This window comes from Bos mutus, chromosome 2 (assembly GCF_027580195.1).
Source record: "Bos mutus isolate GX-2022 chromosome 2, NWIPB_WYAK_1.1, whole genome shotgun sequence".
Taxonomy (NCBI): domain Eukaryota; kingdom Metazoa; phylum Chordata; class Mammalia; order Artiodactyla; family Bovidae; genus Bos; species Bos mutus.
This window is the reverse complement of record NC_091618.1, coordinates 51,371,104-51,390,889: the sequence shown is the minus strand read 5'-3', so window position 1 is coordinate 51,390,889 and position 19,786 is coordinate 51,371,104. Positions and strand designations below refer to the sequence as shown.

General features: G+C 39.3%; 1 protein-coding gene across 1 annotated transcript in view; it reads right to left on the bottom strand.

Moving 5' to 3' along the window:
- Positions 1-19,786, bottom strand: part of DNAH7 (dynein axonemal heavy chain 7) — a 259,565-nt gene that overhangs the window by 65,844 nt on the left and 173,935 nt on the right. The window contains 3 exon segments of the mRNA XM_070388877.1: positions 1,915-2,069; positions 9,666-9,829; positions 19,435-19,620. Coding sequence (XP_070244978.1) covers positions 1,915-2,069; positions 9,666-9,829; positions 19,435-19,620 — 505 coding nt within the window.

Genomic DNA, 19,786 nt, shown 5'->3' with positions numbered 1-19,786 from the left:
GACTCTTGAGAATCCCTTGGACTGCAAGGAGATCCAACCAGTCCATCCTAAAGGAAATCAGTCCTGAATATGCATTGGAAGGACTGATGCTGAAGCTGAAGCTCCACTTCAATACTCTGGCCGCCTGATGCAAAGAACTAACTCACTGGAAAAGACCCTGAAGCTGGGAAACGTTGAAGGCAGGAGGAGGAGACAACGGAGGATGAGATGGTTGGATGGTATCATGGACTCGATGGATGTGAGTTTGAGCAAGCTTCAGAAGTTGGTGAAGGACAGGGAAGCCTGGCGTGCTGCAGTCCATGGGCTCGCATAGAGTTGGACATGACTAAGGACTAAAATGAACTGAACTGATACATAAACCACATAATAAATCCCAAACAAAAAAACTAATATAAGTTGATTTTATCAGACACTGTCATAAGTACCCAAATTACAGTAACTCATTTCTTCCTTGCACAAAATATAAATGGGGAAAATTGAGTCTCAGAAAGGTGACTGAACCAAGTTCTGAGTAAAAGAGGCAGGTACTCTGATTCCAGAGCCAGTGCACAATGGTCCTAACAAGGGTTAGTGAAGTATGCTCAATTTATACTTTTATAACAGATATATTGTCTGATCCTGCCCATTAAACAAGCAAAATATCTGATACAGAGATCAGGTTGTCTCTTTTTTGGTAACTCCATTTCATTATACTATAAGAACACCAGTCAGATGAATGAAATACTACTTGTGTAAGTGTTTGTGTGTGTCCATATATATAAACACAACATTTTATAGGTAGACTTAGATTTTTTCATCTCATTCTTATCCAAACCAAGCCTAAAATTGCAATTAATATATTGCAAAAATAAATTAATATAATGCAAAAATAAACTGTCAGTAAGTCTATTTGGTATATCTGTTTTTATTCTTTCCGTCTGTCACTGGTTCTATTACAACTGGGATTTGCTTAACTTGTCCTAGGGCTAAACATGTTGTCTTTTCCTAATGTTGACAATTTACTTGGTCAAGTAAATAGTCAAAATTTGATAGACAATATGGATTCAAAATGTGACTAATAACCCCAATGTACTCAAATCATAAGTACTTTGGTTTACATAGACAAGTGTGGCCTGTGTTTAGAATTTCATTGAAAAATTCTTGGCATGTTTTTAATTTCTCCATTATAAATGACAAGTCAGACACATAAAATGCATACCCACTTCTCTGCCACTTTTGTAGGATAAGTAGAGAGAAGAATAAAGAAATATTTGGACTAATGTGTTAAAATATTTTTGGCATATCAAGTGGCCCTTTTCGTTGTAGAAGTAGAGCTATCATGAGAACTAAGGAAGGGCAAACAACAGACAAAAATTACAACAGCTAAATTAGCTATACTAGAAATCAGCTAATTTAAATTAGAAGACGCATCCCAAATGAATCTTGAGAAAAGAAAAGCATCCTAACTTGTTAGAGCTATAATCTCTAAAGTTCTCACTTGATTCATTATCAATAAATAATGAAAGATATTAACAAAATAATCATTTAAGATGAGCCTGATTCAAATACCTTAAAAAAAAAACCCTATGCCATTTTGGGTTTAACTGTGCCCTTTCCTGGAGAAGGCAATGGCATCCCACTCCAGTACTTTTGCCTGGAAAATCCCATGGACAGAGGAGCCTGGTGGGCTGCAGTCCATGGGGTCGCTAGAGTCGGACACGACTGAGCGACTTCACTTTCACTTTTCACTTTCATGCATTGGAGAAGAAAATGGCAAACCACTCCAGTGTTCTTGCCTGGAGAATCCCAGGGACGGGGAAGCCTGGTGGGCTGCCGTCTCCGGGGTCGCACAGAGCCAGACACAACTGAAGCGACTTAGCAGCAGTGCCCTTTCCAGATATTTCTGTAATTCATGCTTATTGTTCAACTACATACCAGGGGTACCAAATTGGATGCAGTTTTCCAAAGTTCTGACATAGTCAGGGTCACTTAATTTAATTAGGTGAAGACTATTGGTTTTTTCCATGTTCTTGATCCATTTATTAGCCTGACCTTGAGGATCTATCATCAGAGGCCACCTTCTTGCATTCCTGAAAGGGAAAGGAAGACAATGCTGGTCAAGTCACAATTTGTCTCTATTTAAAGATGCATGTATCACTTTCTTACAGTTTATACTTTACAGTGTTATTTTGTAACTTGTTTTGAGAAACTGTGGTTCTTGAAGCAGAGACATTTAAATTGAACAGGCTATTAGAATGACAACTATAAAAGCCATCTGGCAAACTTAACACAAGTTCTTTTACTCCTTTTGGAAAATTACAATTTCTTAAATGTTAAAGGATATTTTTGAAAATGTTTGCTGTTCTTGCTACTTAAATCACAATGATAACCGTCAAGAGGACCAGAAATCAGGAAACTCCAATTCTTCACTAGGCCCTGCTGTTTATCAGTCCTGTGACCTTGGGCAAGCCACTTCATTTCTTCATCTTCTATCTGCTATCATTTGTACAAGAGGGAAAGAGAAAAGATGGGGACATCATATCTCTTTGAAATTTAGACCATTAAAGATATAATGATCTAAAAAAAAAAATATGTGAAGCAAAATTTTGTATCATCTAATCTTCATAATGACAATCAACCCTTAAGTGTTAATACAGTTGTTGACCCAGTAACTTCCAGCACTTGTAAACTTAATGTCACATTTATATTGGGTTGGTCAAAAGTTCATTCGAGTTTTTCATAAGATCTTATGGAAAAACCCAAGTGATTTTTTTTTTTTTTTGCCAATCCAATAGTTCACTACATACTTGCCCAGAGAGTGTGAGCTTCTTATTGACTGAAATATATTCTATGAAAGTCAAGGTTTGCCCCATGAGAGAGCTCATACTTATTGCTTTATTCTCACTCATATCTCCTTTTTTGGGATAAGAACAAGAGCAGCGAACCACCACAAGGCACCCAGTTTACAGTTCAGGGTGTTGTTGGGTCACAAAGAGTTAACCAGTTTCAGCCATCTGGACATAGTATCCAACCACATAGCTTTCTGCTTTCTGTGAAACGTAAACAGCATTAAGATAACCATTCTTTTTCTTTTTCTTAGAAGTTTCAATAAACACGAGTTGTCACTTTGGCCAGTTTCCCTAAAGACACTCTTTAGGGAAGAGTACTCTTCCGTAAGTCAGCACAGCGAATTCATGCAGAGCATCAGAAGAGCAGGAGGAGGAAATAAAAGGTGACTGGGACAAAAGAAAAAAAAAGCTTGGGGTGAACCAGAATAATATATTCATTTCCATCTCATTATAATACAAACTTAGAATTTCATTGGATAATTTGTCCCAAATGGAAGCAACCACAGTTCTCCAATATTAGCATTATATAATGTATTAATCCGCCTGGGCAGCCATAACAAACTGCCACAGACTGTCTTAACAGAAACTTAGTTTCTAACATCTCTGGAGGCTGGAAGCTCAAGATCAAGGTGCTAGCAGAGGTCTCTGTCCTTGGTTTGCAGAAAACACAGACCTCTTGCTGTGTCTCAGGTGGCCTTTGCTCTGCACGTATGTCCACGGTATCTCTCCTTCTTCTTAGGAGGACACCATTCTCACTGGAAAAGGGTTCTGCACTTATGACCTTATTTAACCTTAACTATCACCTTGAAGGCCCTATCTCCAGATATAATAACACAGTGGATTATATCTTCAACATACGGTTTCGTAGTGGGTGAGGGGACAGAACTCATGTTATAATATTAATTACATTGAGGAAGAAATGAGACCAAAAGAATAGTGCAATATCTTAGATGCAACAAACTAATAAAAAGGGGATCCTATCCATAAGAAACTAAAGGAAGTGAGAGGGAAATTAGAAACAAAACTTACATCTAAGAGTTCATTCTGTTACACACTTTAGAAATATATTTAAGGTTGGAGGATTATGTGAGCGTTAGACAGCATTTATGCTTCCCTAAAGAAACTAAAATGACTCACTCTTCCTTCTGTTGCTTCCACATTTTTTTAGGTACAATACCATGTTCATGCTGTTTCTTTGTCCAAAATGTACCTTTTCCCATCCTCTCATGTTCAAGTACTACCTACATTTCATGGCAAACTCAAATGCTATCAGTCCACAAAGCCTGTCTTGATATCTTTTGTCATGGAACTTCTTTAGCCATTCATCCATATTATATTTATGTACTTCCCTATAATGATATTTTATTATGGTAATTCTATAATTTATTAGCTGCATCATTCAACTAAATTATATATCCTGAGGGAGGAACCATGCTGACTCTTTTTTATCCTCTTTCCCTAAATCAAATAAAATTTGCATGTGATAATCCACTGAAGTGGCAATAGCAAAAAAAAAAAAAAAAAAATCTGATAAAGACCATACAAGTTAACACATTCTAAAAATGAACAGTTTATAAGAGATTACACCTGAATGAAGAATACTGGTCCAAAGAACACCATCTCAAAATCAGAAGAAAGGACTTCTGGTGTTGACCAAACCTGGTGAAGTTCATTAAAGCCTGTATCTGTCACTGATTACACTGAAGACAGTAGGACAAAATACAAAAATCAACTATTTGCAGATTCTAAAAAGTAAGTAATAAGAAGTGAACGGAAGAAAAGTTAAAGCTTGAGGAATGACGGATAAGGGAGTGGTGACCTTCTTGTACATGTGTGCGTGCATGTGTGTGTTTTCTGTCTTCTGGTTTTGATCTGAGAATAGGCCTAATGCAGGGATCCGTGCAGCAGGCACAGGTAGCAGAAACTCAAAACAGAAGACTGAGAAAATAATCACGCGTGAGCCAGAGAGCACTGAGGGGATCTCTCTGTTCTCTCTCCCCTGCCCGCAGGTCAGCCCTACCACATTACAGCATTACCACAGCAGAGCGCTCGTGACGCAGTCACCTAAAACACTGAGTGAAAATCTCTCTCTCTGGATAGAAGAGCTGGAAAAGGGGACCTCTGTTGTGCCTAGAGTCTGAGGGGTGTCATAACCTGTTCATGCTGCTATTACAGGATTCAATCCAAAATTACTCAATATACAAAGCACCAGAATGTGACTAATTCTCAAACACCCGTGGCAGATTCATGTTGATGTATGGCAAAACCAATACAATATTGTAAAGTAACTAGCCTCCAGTTAAAATAAATAAATTTATATTAAAAAAAAAGGAATAAAGGAAAGCAACGATAAATTTGACTTCAAAAAAGAACCCTTTAAAGCAGTTATTATAACAACACTTCATTTGGTAAAGGTGAGTACTTTTAAAAACAAATGGAAAGAGGTATTCTAGCAGATAAATAGAAAGTATGACAAGATCAAATGAAAATTTTAGAACTGAAAAGGAAAATATCTGAAATAAAAATTTCACTGTAAGAACTCAATAGTAGACAATCAGTGAACTTGATGACTTATGAATAAAAATTATCCTATTTGAATAATAAAAAGGATAGTAAAAAAAGAAATAGAGTCTCAAAGACTTGTGAGAAAATATTAAAAGGTTTAATGTTCATGTCATTTGGGCTAGAAAGAAGAAACAGATTGGTGTGGAAAACATATTTTAAAAAACTGTTGAAACTTGCCTAAATTCAGTGAAACACGTAAATTCACAGCTTCACAAAACTCAATTCTGAAAAGGAGAAACTAAAAAACCAAAAAACCCCCACCCACACCCAGCCTCATTATAATCAAACTGCTGAGAACCAAAGATTTGAAAAAAATATATTTTTAAAGCATCAGAGAGTAATGATATATTACATTTAGATGTCAATTATTCAAAAGACTGCAGATTTTATATCAGAAATCATGGAACAAGAACACAGTAAAACATATTTAAAGTGTTGAAAGAAAAGAACGGTCAACCCAGCATTCCATGTCCACCGAAAATATCCTTTAAGAATAAAGGCAAAATGAAGATGTTCTCAAAATTATGGGCCAGCAGATCTACTCTAAACAGATGCTAATGCTAAAGTTCTTCACCCTTAGGGGAAATGATGCTACAGTGAATTTTAGAAATAAATGAGGAGCAAAAATGGTAAATAGAACAGGCTATTTCCCCCTCTTAAGTTCTTTCAAATGTATATGAATACTGAGGCAAAACACTGAGTGTGTGTGGACGGGCAGAGTTTCAATGCATGTAACACATATGACTGCTACTAAGTTGCTTCAGTCGTGTCTGATTCTGTGCGACCCCAGAGACGACAGCACACCAGGCTTCCCTGTCCCTGGGATTCTCCAGGCAAGAACACTGGAGTGGGTTGCCATTTCCTTCTCCAATGCATGAAAGTGAAAAGTGAAAGTGAAGTCGCTCAGTCGTGTCCGACTCTAGCGACCCCGTGGACTGCAGCCTACCAGGCTCCTCCATCCATGGGATTTTCCAGGCAAAAGTACTGGAGTGGGGTGCCATTGCCTTCTCCAATACTTATGACTACAATAGCATAATCAGGGGAGGGTGGAGAGGACTTGTACAGTTACAAGGCTTCTACGTTTTAACTGAAATGGTATAACATCTCTAGATAGATTGTGAAAATTTGTACTGAAAAATAATGCAAAGTATTATAGTTAAAAATTGATTAATTAAAATGGGATACTAAAAATGGTGGATCATTCAAATATTCTAAAATAACAAGAAATGGGGAAGAGGGCAACAAAAAATCAGATGTAAAAACAGAAAAATAATAATCTGTTACATCTAATTTCAATGATATCAACCACACCATGATTGGATGGCATCATCAACTCAATGGACATGAGTTTGAGAAAACTCTGAGAGATAGTGAAGGACAGGGAAGCCTGGCATGCTGCAGTCCATGGGGTCACAAACAGTCAGACACGACTTAGTGACTGAACAACATGATGATATATGTAGTCTGCATGGAAGGAAGGAATTTAGATATATAGCAGTGGTGCATTTCAAAGGATTTTGCTGTTTTCCTCTTTACACACACACACATACATACACAAAATTAGATCAAAACAGACAAATAAAGGTGGGTGTTCTTCTCAGTTATTATTGCTGCTGAAATAAACCTAATTTATCTGACTCCTGTAGAAATTAAAACTTAAAGACATTTTTTAGAAGCAGAGTTATATTCGATATAGGTATGACCTACTCACCAAGCTGCTAAATAATCCCAATACTTTCCCTGTGAAACATTCAGATATTATCCAATTACATTCAGTGTTATCACTAGTCCTTGAAATTCTGATCAGCCAAGGACCTTCAAGTGTCAGTAGCTCTAAAAGTTAAGTATGTTCTAACTTGTCCAAATTTTATATATTCTTCCAGTTTCCTAAATTATTGACTCCTCCTTCAGCTGAGATAGTATGTGAAAAGTATCTAACACAAAATCAGGTCTTTAGTAAGTGCTCTGTATTAGATATTATTATCAAGTAAGTATCTCTGGGGAAGGAAGAAGACACTGACAAGGAACACTTATCTGACACTTCAAAATGATCAAGCATGCGCACTCACTCCCTCAGTTGTGTCTGAATCTTTGTGACCCTTTTTGGGCTGTAGCCCGCCAGGCTCTTTTGTCCAAGAAATTTTCCAGGCAAGAATCCTGGAGCCTATTGTCATTTCCTACTACAGGAAATCTTCCCAGTCAGGGATAAAAACCTGTATCTCCTACACTGGCAGATGGATTCTTTACCATTGAGTCACTTGGGAGACCCTCAAAATGATCACCTTAACCTATTTCCTGAAACCTCTCAGTAAAAGATTACCAAAATCATTGACAAAAAAAACCAAGAATGAAAAATGTTACTATTTCCTTCTTAGTAAGGTTTCTACCATTACTTCTTGCTAAGAATACAACACTTTTACAAACAAATAGCAAACACGTAGGGGTTATGGCTCATTAAAACTATTTTTCTACTTCCTGAAATGGGAGTTCATCTTGAAAAATAATCACTGAAAGATTTGGAATCTTAAAAGTGGAAATACTCATCAACAGTTCCAGTATTATTGAAATATGACTGGACCTAAAAGAAAGGGTAGTTATTTGCTGGAAACTAACAAGTGTATTATTCTCCACTGAATAGATAACAGTTATAGGAATAGGTTTAGATGTCCTACTAGGTAGAACAAAGGAATATAAATCACAAACCAAAATAATAAATGCATAACTACTACTACATGGGACATTATCAATTATTTTCACAACCGTTTGAGAAGAGCAAAGGTTTTTTCTGAGAGGGAAACAGCAGCAGCAGCAGCAACAACAACTGGACTATTATTGAGGCTGAAGATAATCGGTCCAGCTGGACAAGGTAAAAGGTAGACTTCTTTATATTTCTACCGAAATTTTTAAAATAAAATTTTATTATCATTGTTACTTGTATAATATTACATTTTGACTTCTGCAGGATGCTCACCACCAAAGGATTAGTTTCCATTCACTACCAAACCTTTGATTCCCTTTACCTATCTCACCTTCCCCTCACACCCCTTCCTCTCTGGTAACCACTTTGCTCTCTGTATCCATGTGTTTGCTTGTTTTGTTTATTATTGATCTACTTACTTATTTAATATTTCACATAGGAGTGAAAACATACAGTATTTGTCTTTTTCCATCTGACTTATTTCACTTAGCATAATACCCTCAAGGTCCATCCATGTTGTTACAAGTGGCAGGATTTCATCTTTTTTGTGGCTGAGTAGTATTTCCTGGGAAAGTTTAGTCCTTTTACAATAATCCAGTAAATAAATGCTATAAAAATCCATACGTCAGGATCATTTGCTGAACAGTTAAGAAATTTGTTCACTATAATTTTAATTTGTAGAATAATTTTCATAAATATTACTCATAAAAACTTAATAATAACTGGTTTTTACCCATGGTGGCTAATTCTGTTTTAAACATTTACATGCCTCAACCATTTTTACTTTAAGTAATATCATATCAAGTATTTTATCAGTAGTAAACTAACAACTAATCAAAACATGTAACACAAAACCGAATGTTTGCTACTGATGGTTTACTTGTGCTATTCCTAACATGCTAAAACCTCCAAGAAGACTGGCCCAGTGATAGAAGACCCTTCATAATGTGACCTTGAAAATAACACAATTAATAGTTGTCCTTACAGTAGGGCAGGGTGAAGTTCTTGGCTACTGAAAGGCAAGACCCCAAGGAAAGGTAAGGATGGATGAGCCTCCAGTATTCTCCCAACCTCATCTCCATGGGTTTTATCTACTAACCAGGAGATTCTAGGAATAGCACCACTTTTTGAAAAGCCCCAGTCAGTCCAGGACCCAGAAATATATCCATACCACTTAAGGTGGTCCCACACCCAGCAGGGACTAAGACATCATCACCACAAACTTACCCCTGGATGTTTCATTAACCTACAATAACAAAACCCTGTGTTCTATGAGAATAAAAATTTGGGACTTCATTCACTTATGGCAGGGTTTTGCGCTATTTGCTAAAAATTGATTAAAAATTAAGCAAAAGTCGTCTGAGGTTTTTAGTTTAATTACTACTGTCTCCAATACTCAACTGCTCCAACATTAATTGGAGAAGGATGTGCTCATCCATATTTAATTTAACTAATTTATTAAGCAATTTTTTCAATACTATAAAAGTTTACTAGCTGCATTAAAAAAAGGTATACAGAAAAACAAATCTATTGATTGACAGAGAACATTTGTGAGAAAAAAAAAATTTCCTTACATTATGATAATCCCATTATCAATAGAAAATGAGTCAGAAGGTAATCCAGCAATATTCCAGGCTCGAATTGTCACTGCTTCTCCCAGGATATTCATAAGGGAATAATCTTCAGAGCAGGGGATATCTCTTCTTTTGCACAAATTTGTCCACTCCTTGATTTGGTTCTTTGAGACATACACAAAGAGATATAAAAATGAGGCTGTTTTGTAAAGTCCTCAATTATACTTTGAGCCAACAAATCATGGCTGAAACTACCTTAAAGTTGATTTGTGTTCATCATATTTTTAAGTAAAATTATAATTCAGAAGCTCTACTATGTATTCAAATGAAAATTATATCTACTGTTAAGGTAAAATTTAGATAGATCACTTACTAGTGAATTCAGAACTTCGTATATGGAAAAAATAATTGCCAATTATGATTCTAAAGCTTCATTTGACAAAGTAGATGGAGGTTACCATGTTTTTCTATATATTTTCTTTAAGTTATGAAAATCAGTATTACTATAATATTGTGGTACGAAAGTAAATCCAATTTGAACCAGTAGGGGACACAGAAAACATCTGTATCAGACTCTCACTTATTCTGGGGGTGGGACTATAGCTGGGCTCTTAGGCACAAATAAGAATCAGGCCACACACTGGAGTTTTGCTTACCCCACCTGGGGCACAGTGTGCTAGGATGCTCAAGAATACAAAACGGTGCATCAAGCTTAGGTTCATACTCAGAAAATCAGAAATCAATGTCCAATATGAGGTTACAGACCAAAGGGTTCAGAAATAGTGAAAAACATGACTGGAGAGAAAATAGGTTAGGAAGGGGCATATATATGTGGTATTGATACCAGTCCATGGGCAAATAAGGATGCTGTGTGTGCCAAGTGTGTGCCTAGCCAAGAGGGCATGGTAGGCACTACCATCTCCCTCAGGTTCCTGCTGAGTAGATTGGACCAATATTCCTTTGGTACATGAAAACGCTATGATGGTTTGGGGACAATTGATGCCTTTCATGACCTTGATTACCTGGTTATTCCCTAGAATGGCCCACAGCTGTGTCTGTGTGATGTTCTCTCAAGAGTCAATTCAGATTATGAACCTTTGTCAGGAATATCGACAAAATGATACTGTGTTCTTCTCACTGCAGCCCATCCATGGCCCAGAATTTCACACTGTCCATTTATAGATGATACTTTTATTTTGATTAAAGTGTTTCCTACCAGGCTTTTCTGTCATAATTATATGATCTTAGGTATGATTAAGGCTTTCTTGGATGGTGGGACACAACATAAAGTCACTCATTAGATGAGAGGCAGAACTCCATTACTCAAAGCTCCAAATAAGAGAAACCTCCCCAACAGGAGGCTACACCTGACACAGGGTAATAGTGAGCTTGAACTGTAGCGGGCAGTTTACAAATGTCAAGCAGAGTGGGGTGGAGTTGGCTAGGTTTCCTGGGCTTCCTGAGGACTGGTCTCTGGAGTAGTTCCACAGGCACTGGAAAGAAGGGACTAGGTATCTGGGGGGTTTCTGGAAGTTGTGAAAGTGAAAGTCACTCAGTCGTGTCCGACTACTTGTGAGTCCATGGACGATATAGTCCATGGAATTCTCCAGGCCAGAATACTAGAGGGGGTAGCCTTTCCTTTCCCCAGGGGATCTTCCAACCCAGGAATTGAACCCAGGTCTCCCACATTGCAGGTGTATTCTTTACCAGCTGAGCCACAATGGAAGCCCTCTGGAAGTTGGGTATGTGCCTATTGTAACCCAGGATTATCATAGCCTGATAAGGGAAATGGTTGAGGTGAGGGCTTAGCAAACTGCCCATAAAAGGGAATCCAGAGTTGTTAATCATGATTCAAGATTGAGTTAAGACAGCACACTCATGAATACTTAATAAGCATCGTCTGCGTTTTTTATTTCCCATGAAGTGATGGGACCAGATGCCATGATCTTTATTTTTGGAATGTTGAGCTTTAAGCCAACTTTTTCACTCTCCTCTTTCACTTTCATCAAGAGGCTTTTGAGTTCCTCTTCACTTTCTGCCATAAGGATGGTGTCATCTGCATATCTGAGGTTATTGATATTTCTCCCGGCAATCTTGATTCCAGCTTGTGCTTCTTCCAGTCCAGCGTTTCTCATGATGTGCTCTGCATATAAGTTAAAAAAACAGGGTGACAATATACAGCCTTGACAAACTCCTTTTCCTATTTGGAACCAGTCTGTTGTTCCATGTCCAGTTCTAACTGTTGCTTCCTGACCTGCATACAGATTTCTCAAGAGGCAGATCAGGTGGTCTGGTATTCCCATCTCTTGAAGAATTTTCCACAGTTTCTTGTGATCAACACAGTCAAAGGCTTTGGCATAGTCAATAAAGCAGAAATAGATGTTTTTCTGGAACTCTCTTGCTTTTTCTATGATCCAGCGGATGTTGGCAATTTGATCTCTGGTTCCTCTGCCTTTTCTAAAACCAGCTTGAACATCAGGAAGTTCATGGTTCACGTATTGCTGAAGCCTGGCTTGGAGAATTTTGAGCATTACTTTACTAGCATGTGAGATGAGTGCAATTGTGTGGTAGTTTGAGCATTCTTTGGCATTGCCTTTCTTTGGGATTGGAATGAAAACTGACCTTTTCCAGTCCTGTGGCCACTGCTGAGTTTTCCAAATTTGCTGGCATATTGAGTGCAGCACTTTCACAGCATCATCTTTCAGAATTTGGAATAGCTCAACTGGAATTCCATCACCTCCACTAGCTTTGTTCGTAGTTATGCTTTCTAAGGCCCACTTGACTTCACATTCCAGGATGTCTGGCTCTACGTCAGTGATCACACCATCGTGATTATCTGGGTTGAAGATCTTTTTTGTACAGCTCTTCTGTGTATTCTTGCCATCTCTTCTTAATATCTTCTGCTTCTGTTAGGTCCATACCATTTCTGTCCTTTATTGAGCTCATCTTTGCATGAAATGTTCCTTTGGTATCTCTGATTTTCTTGAAGAGATCGCTAGTCTTTCCCATTCTGTTGTTTTCCTCTATTTCTTTGCATTGATTGCTGAAGAAGGCTTTCTTATCTCTTCTTGCTATTCTTTGGAACTCTGCACTCAGATGCTTATATCTTTCCTTTTCTCCTTTGCTTTTCACTTCTCTTCTTTTCACAGCTATTTGTAAGGCCTCCCCAGACAGCCATTTTGCTTTTTTGCATTTCTTTTCCATGGGGATGGTCTTGATCCCTGTCTCCTGTACAATGTCACGAACCTTATTCCACATAGTTCATCAGGCACTCTATCTATCAGATCTAGGCCCTTAAATCTATTTCTCAATTCCACTGTATAATCATAAGGGATTTGATTTAGGTCATATCTGAATGGTCTAGTGGTTTTCCCTACTTTCTTCAATTTAAGTCTGAATTTGGCAATAAGGAATTCATGGTCTGAGCCACAGTCGACAGGTATAGTATGTCATCACAGATAAACTCTGGTTAGAAATTTAAGTGGCTCAATTCAACATCTATAAGAATGTAGCAGCAGAGAATAAGTTAAATTAACATGAGGGCCTCTGAACGAGCACATAAAAATACAAGCCAAGAACCCTGGATAATAATCAGGTGGCAAAATAGATGGTGGAAATGGAAAACTGACCATTCAGGGTGATATCTTGTTTGGAAGAAAAGCTATCACAAACCTAGACGGCGTATTAAAAAGTAGACATTACTTTCCTGACAAAGGTCCGTATAGTCAAAGCTATGGCTTTTCCAGTAGTCATGTATGGATGTGAGAGTCAGACCATAAAGAAGGCTGGACACCGAAGAATTGATGCTTTTGAACCGTGGTGTTGGGGAAGACTCTTGAGAGTCTCTTGTACAGCAAGGAGATCAAACCAGTCAATCCTAAAGGAAATCAACCCTGAATATTCATTGGAAGGACTGATGCTGAAGCTGAAGTTCCAATGTTTTGGCCACCTAATGTGAAGAGCCAACTCCTTAGAAAAGCCCCTGATGCTGGGAAAGATTGAAGGCAAGAGGAGAAGGGAGACAAGAGAGGACAAGATGGTTGAATGGCATCACCAGCTCAATGGACATGAGTTTGAGCAAGCTCCAGGAGATGGTGAAGGACAGGGAAACTGGTGTGCTGCAGTCCATGGGGTCACAAAGAGTCAGATGTGACTGAGTGACTGAACAACAATTTGGTGAAAGTATGTACCACCACCAGAGCAGTTTTGACTTTGATTATCGGTAGGGAAAAGATCTCTTTAAAATTTCAAATTAAAACATGTATAATATCATATAAGAAACGAATCGCCAGTCCAGGTTCGATGCAGGATACAGGAAGCTTGGGGCTGGTGCACTGGGATGACCCAGAGGGATAGTATGGGAAGGGACGTGGGAGGGGGGTTCAGGATGGGGAACACGTGTACACCCATGGTGGATGCATGTTGATGTATGGCAAAACCAATTCAATATTGTAAAGTAAAATAAATTAATTAATTAATTAAAAAAAGAGAAAAAATTAACATTAAAAATAAATTTTAAACCTCCCCAAAAAAAAAGAAAAGTTCAAATTAATTCAACTCCAGGGCCTGTATGTCCTTACAGCAACGTAGAATTTTGTCTTTGAGACTGGCATGGGCATTACAATCGAACATGTGGCCCCAGTAATGTCAGGAGAATTGGAATTTTCTACATTTTATCATGAGGAGTACTAGAAAATCTAAAAGGGTGGATGAATAATTGACAACTACTCAGGTTCAAGACTGGACAGAGGGGCTGTAGCTACTTACTATGGGCTCTTGGTATCCAAAACCTTTGATGTTAGAGCAAAAAAATAAAAAAACCAAGATTGTTTTAAAGCCTTTTGCCTCACTTGGGTTTCCTAGTAGCAGACTCTGACATGAAGATTTATGTGAAGTGATTTGTCAGGGTCCAGCCCCGGCTGATCCAGGGTATTCGAAGAGGGGACGGCATCGGCGACTTATTTAAATATTAATTAGAGATATAAAGAGTAATAGAATGAGGATAGCTCAGCAGGAAAATTCAGTGGAGAAAAGAGGCTGAGTAGCTTGGTTTACGCGGGAAACCAATAAAACTTCAAGACAAGAAGCTTGCACCACTTACGTAGGCCGCAGGCGTCCTTCCGTTCTCCTGAAGGAGAGGAGACACTGAGGCCTCCCTGGTTGGATCTTAGAAGCCCAGGCAAAGTTAGTAAGCATGGCGGGTTCCGCGCTCCAGATGGAGACTCAGCCAGAATTTGAGAGAGAGAGAGACATGGGGAGACCAGTCTTTCGAGGAACTGATCCCAATTCTTTATTTTCCAGAGTCTGTTTTTATACACTGAGATGTTATACAAAAGTCACACGGGGTCAGCAGTCCTGACTTTTATTAAAGTCAGGTGCTTCATACAAATGTATACAGAGGTCTTAGGAGTGTTACATCATCTTCTGGCCAGGGGGCCTGCTGACAATTTATGACCCTCTCCTTGTGACAGTGGTCAGTCAACACTTATTTCTCCAGGGGTGATTATTCTTAAAACAGACGCCACCCAAATAAAGTTACATTCCTATAGGGTGAGGGTGTAGTGGGTTTTAGTTAAGGAAAGAATTTACTTAGCCTAAGGTCTAACGTGATTTATATCAAAGGTTAATACTTATTTCTTCTATATATTCATTAATGTGTATAAGGGCAGGGGATGTGGAGTCTTAGCAACAAACATTGGCTCAACAAATGAAAAACCCTTCACCAATACAATTTCTAATCAGCCCACTATATTTATACTAATGGTTTTCTAACTTTTCTAAGGAACCTGTTTTTAGAAGGTTTAAAGCATCTCGTGCCTCTCACGGTTGGGAGGCTGTGAGCAATCACATGTGGCCGGACAAGCCTGTCAGGCAGGCTAGAGAACCTTCAGAGGAGTTTGTAAGTTTGGAACACTCCTGTCATGCCCAGGAATTATTATTAACTGGAGCTCTAAGTTAACTCCTTCTCCGAAAGAGGTGGTGGGGGACAACCCCCAGTAAAGTCAGAGGTGTAGGTGAGAGCACAAAGTAGTAAAGTAGGCAGGCTCTGGTTATGGGGGTAGATGCTCAAGGATTTCTAGGGGGACTCCTGAGGCTCAATCCCGCCTTTGCGTATGTCGAGCCTCCTTCCTCATGACCTTTGCCATGGGCGGAGAACCTCCTGCCGGCTCCCCGCAGTGATTTATTAAGGAAGAGATATTAAGAGAGTCAGTATAAGGATGGGGAAGAAGCCAATAAAAGGTGGTGGATTGGCCAAAGTTCTGCACAGGTAGTTTCAGTTTGATCCTATAGTGGGTGTAAGTTATTCCATGGATTTGTGTCAACCAGAAGGAAGGGAGACAGACCTTCAGGCTCTCACATCTGTCTTTCATTAAGGCCCATCTCAAAGGGAAGTAAATTCCCAGGCAATTTTAGCTCTCCAGTTCAGTTCAGTTGCTCAGTCGTGTCCGACTCTTTGCGACCCCATGAATTGCAGCACGCCAGGCCTCCCTGTCCATCACCAACTCCCGGAGTTCACCCAGAGTCACATCCATCAAGTCAGTGATGACATCCAGCCATCTCATCCTCTGTCGTCCCCTTCTCCTCCTGCCCCCAATCCCTCCCAGCATCAGAGTCTTTTCCAATGAGTCAACTCTTCGCATGAGGTGGCCAAAGTACTGGAGTTTCAGCTTTAGCATCATTCCTTCCAAAGAAATCCCAGGGCTGATCTCCTTCAGAATGGACTGGTTGGATCTCCTTGCAGTCCAAGGGACTCTCAAGAGTCTTATCCAATACCACAGTTCCAAAGCTTCAATTCTTCAGTGCTCAGCCTTCTTCACAGTCCAACTCTCACATCCATACATGACCACTGGAAAAACCATTGCCTTGACTAGACAGACCTTTGTTGGCAAAGTAATGTCTCTGCTTTTTAATACGTTATCTAGGTTGGTCATAACTTTCCTTCCAAGGAGTAAGCGTCTTTTAATTTCATGGCTGCAGTCACTATCTGCAGTGATTTTTGAACCCCAAAAAATAAAGTCTGACACTGTTTCCACTGTTTCCCCATCTATTTCCCATGAAGTGATGGGACCGGATGCTGGGCAAAGTGGGTTCTAAGAACCCAAGGGAAGTCAGCCAAAGTAAACCACAGGCACTGGTTGTTTGATGTGAAAGCACAGGAAGCCAGGTGGGGATCTGGGTAGAGAACTGAAGTTGCTACTATTACCCTTGTGTTTAGAATCAAATGGGAAACTTTTGATGAGCATAAATTGCCAGCTGCCCTGACCCAGGAGAAAGAGATAAATGATTACAGTGTAGGATGTGGAGAATAAATTCAAAGGAAGGAACAGTGACAGTAGAGACTAGATAAGTAAAAGCCTAGGTTGCTACAGTAAAACAAGGAAGAGATAAAATTGCCTTCAAGTCTTCTTAGATGGGATGGGATGATGTGTCTACTTGAATCAGAGGTGGGGACAGTGGATGTGAGTTCATGGAAGAAGCTATGAGCTTAGATCTTTTGTCTAGCTGAAGTGTTGCTTTGCTTCTGTCAGTAAATTTCAAGGTCTCAGGTCTGGTCTCAATGCTTTTCAGAAGCATTTGTGTGGGTGGTCCAACTGGTAGCCCTCATTCTAGTGGAAGCAGGTGACTAGGGAGTGAGCACAAGATGCTGTGTTTTGGAAGGAGTCATTGGAGAGGGCTGGATTTGGAGGGGTGCCCCAGAATGCTGACTTTCAGCATGGCACTGGAGCCAGTGCAGACACTCAGGGTACGGTGGGGACTAACAGAGAAGTGTAGGAAGCGCTGCAGCTGCTTCTTCCAGTAGTCCAAGTTGACGTAGAAGAGTAGAAAGAGGGCTCAATGAAGATTCGGGTGATGACAAGTCTCATTTCCGCTCTGTCATTAACCATCTGTGTGGTTATGAGCAATTTTCTTAATCATTACAAGCCTCAGGCTCTAAAACTGTCAAGCAAACAAGTCTAAGACTAGGTAAATAGTGTCATATTAAATGTTAATTATTTGAACTACAAGATGTCAATGCTATCAGTTCAGTTCGGTTGCTCAGTCATATCCAACTCTTTGTGACCCCATGGACTGCAGCACACCAGGCCTCCCTGTCCATCACCAACTCCCAGAGCTTACTCAAACTCACATTCATTGCGTCAATGATGCCATCCAACCATCTCATCCTCTGTCATCCCCTTCTCCTCTGGTCTTCAATCTTTCCCAGCATTAGGGTCTTTTCCAATGAGTTGGTTCTTCTCACCAGGTGGCCAAAGTATTGAAGTTTCAGCTTCAGCATCAGTCCCTCCAATGAACACCCAGGACTGATCTCCTTTAGAATGGACTGGTTGGATCTCCTTGCAGTCCAAGGGACTCTCAAGAGTCTTCTCCAACACCACAGTTCGAAAGCATCAATTCTTCAGTGCTCAGCTTTCTTTATGGTCCAACTCTCACATCCATACATGACTACTGGAAAAACCATAGCTTTGACTAGACGAACCTTTGTTGGTAAAGTAATGTCTCTGCTTTTTAATATGCTGTCTAGGTTGGGCATAGCTTTTCTTCCAAGGAGCAAGCATCTTTTAATTTTGTGGCTGCACTCACCATCTGCACTGATTTGGGGGCCCCCCAAAATAAAGTCTGTCACTGTTTCCATTGTTTCCCCATCTATTTGCCATAAAGTGATGGGAACAGATGCCATGGTCTTAGTTTTCTGAATGTTGAGTTTTAAGCAAACTTCTTCACTTTCATGTAGAGGCTATAATTGTAGATAGTTGTTCAGACACAAATGAAGACAGAAAGCTAAGAAGAATATGAAACTCATGTGCCAGGACAAGGGCTTCAAGAACCCAGAAGCCTGAAGACAGAAGCATGATCAATATGAGGAATTTAAACCAGTTTGCTTAAAAGCAAGCAAACAAACCAAAATAGTGGCCTCCAAGAATCAACCCTACTTAAGAGAAACCTTGAAATCAAGTGAATCTCAACTGAGACCATGAACAAAACAAATGCTTTGTAAAGTGACAAAGCCCCACTTTAGAAGTGGGTTTTCATTTTTCTCTCCTCCCTTGACACCAGAAGCTATTGCCAAATGCTTCAAATTTCTCTTTATTCTCATTGCCTTCTTCTGCTTTGGAAGGGCCATGTCCTGGGTTGTATTCCTAAAGAGAGCTGAAGAATATGCTGGGTCTCATTGAGAAAGAAACCGAAAAGTGGAAGAAAAAAGCTGGGAGAAGAAGCAGGGTTAGGAGTGGGGTCAAGGATAAGACTGAGGCAGAACTCATCAGAGGGGTAGGAATTTGAAGCAGGGAACTTGGTATTTATTTTCTTAGGAAAGATGCCCCTGATCAATTGTTTTTAGGCAGGCTCATCTTTTCCTAAACTAAAACTGAAGGTTTAAGATGCTTTAGCTTCTGAAATCATTTGAAAATGATTTATTATTGAGACTCATTGAGAGTAGTTGATTAAAAACATCAAAAAAAATCCTGATACCTTTATACTTGTTTATAAGAACTAAAATTTTATTACTAGGGCCTACCATTTCACATGATGTGCTAAAGTAGATCTTTTTGTTTCTAAAACAATTATAAGAGTATTTAATATAGTATTTTTTTGTCACCAAGCTAACTTACTGAATAATTAAAATACACAACTAAAAATCACTTGCGAACATTTTTCTCCCTCATACTTAGCAAGAAATCCAAACAACAACAACAAAAAATCCAAGATTAATGTTGGGTGTACCAGGAGGATCAAGAGGAGACCCTAGAGGTGGACAAGTATTCCCTACCTGTCGATAGTTAGATGTGAAGGCTCCAAGGTAAGCCACGACCCCTGAAGAAACAAGGATGTCCCCCGTCAGGTTGATGTACAGCTGCCCCAACTCCAGAGCTGTCTGGCTCCATCGTGTTTTCTCACCCCCAAGGCCTCCGATCAATTGTTCAGCTCGTTCTAGCTTTTTGCTGCACAGGTCAACCTCAAAAATAGAAGTAAACTTTTATCAACACCTACAAGTAGAGTAAGTTAAAAATTCTGCCAGATTTTAACCCCAGGGATACATTTTTAAATTACAAAGTTACACCTCGAGTTTTCCTTTTTTAGCTCTCTGTGGAAGAAAAACCTGCAGTAGTAGTTCACTGTGA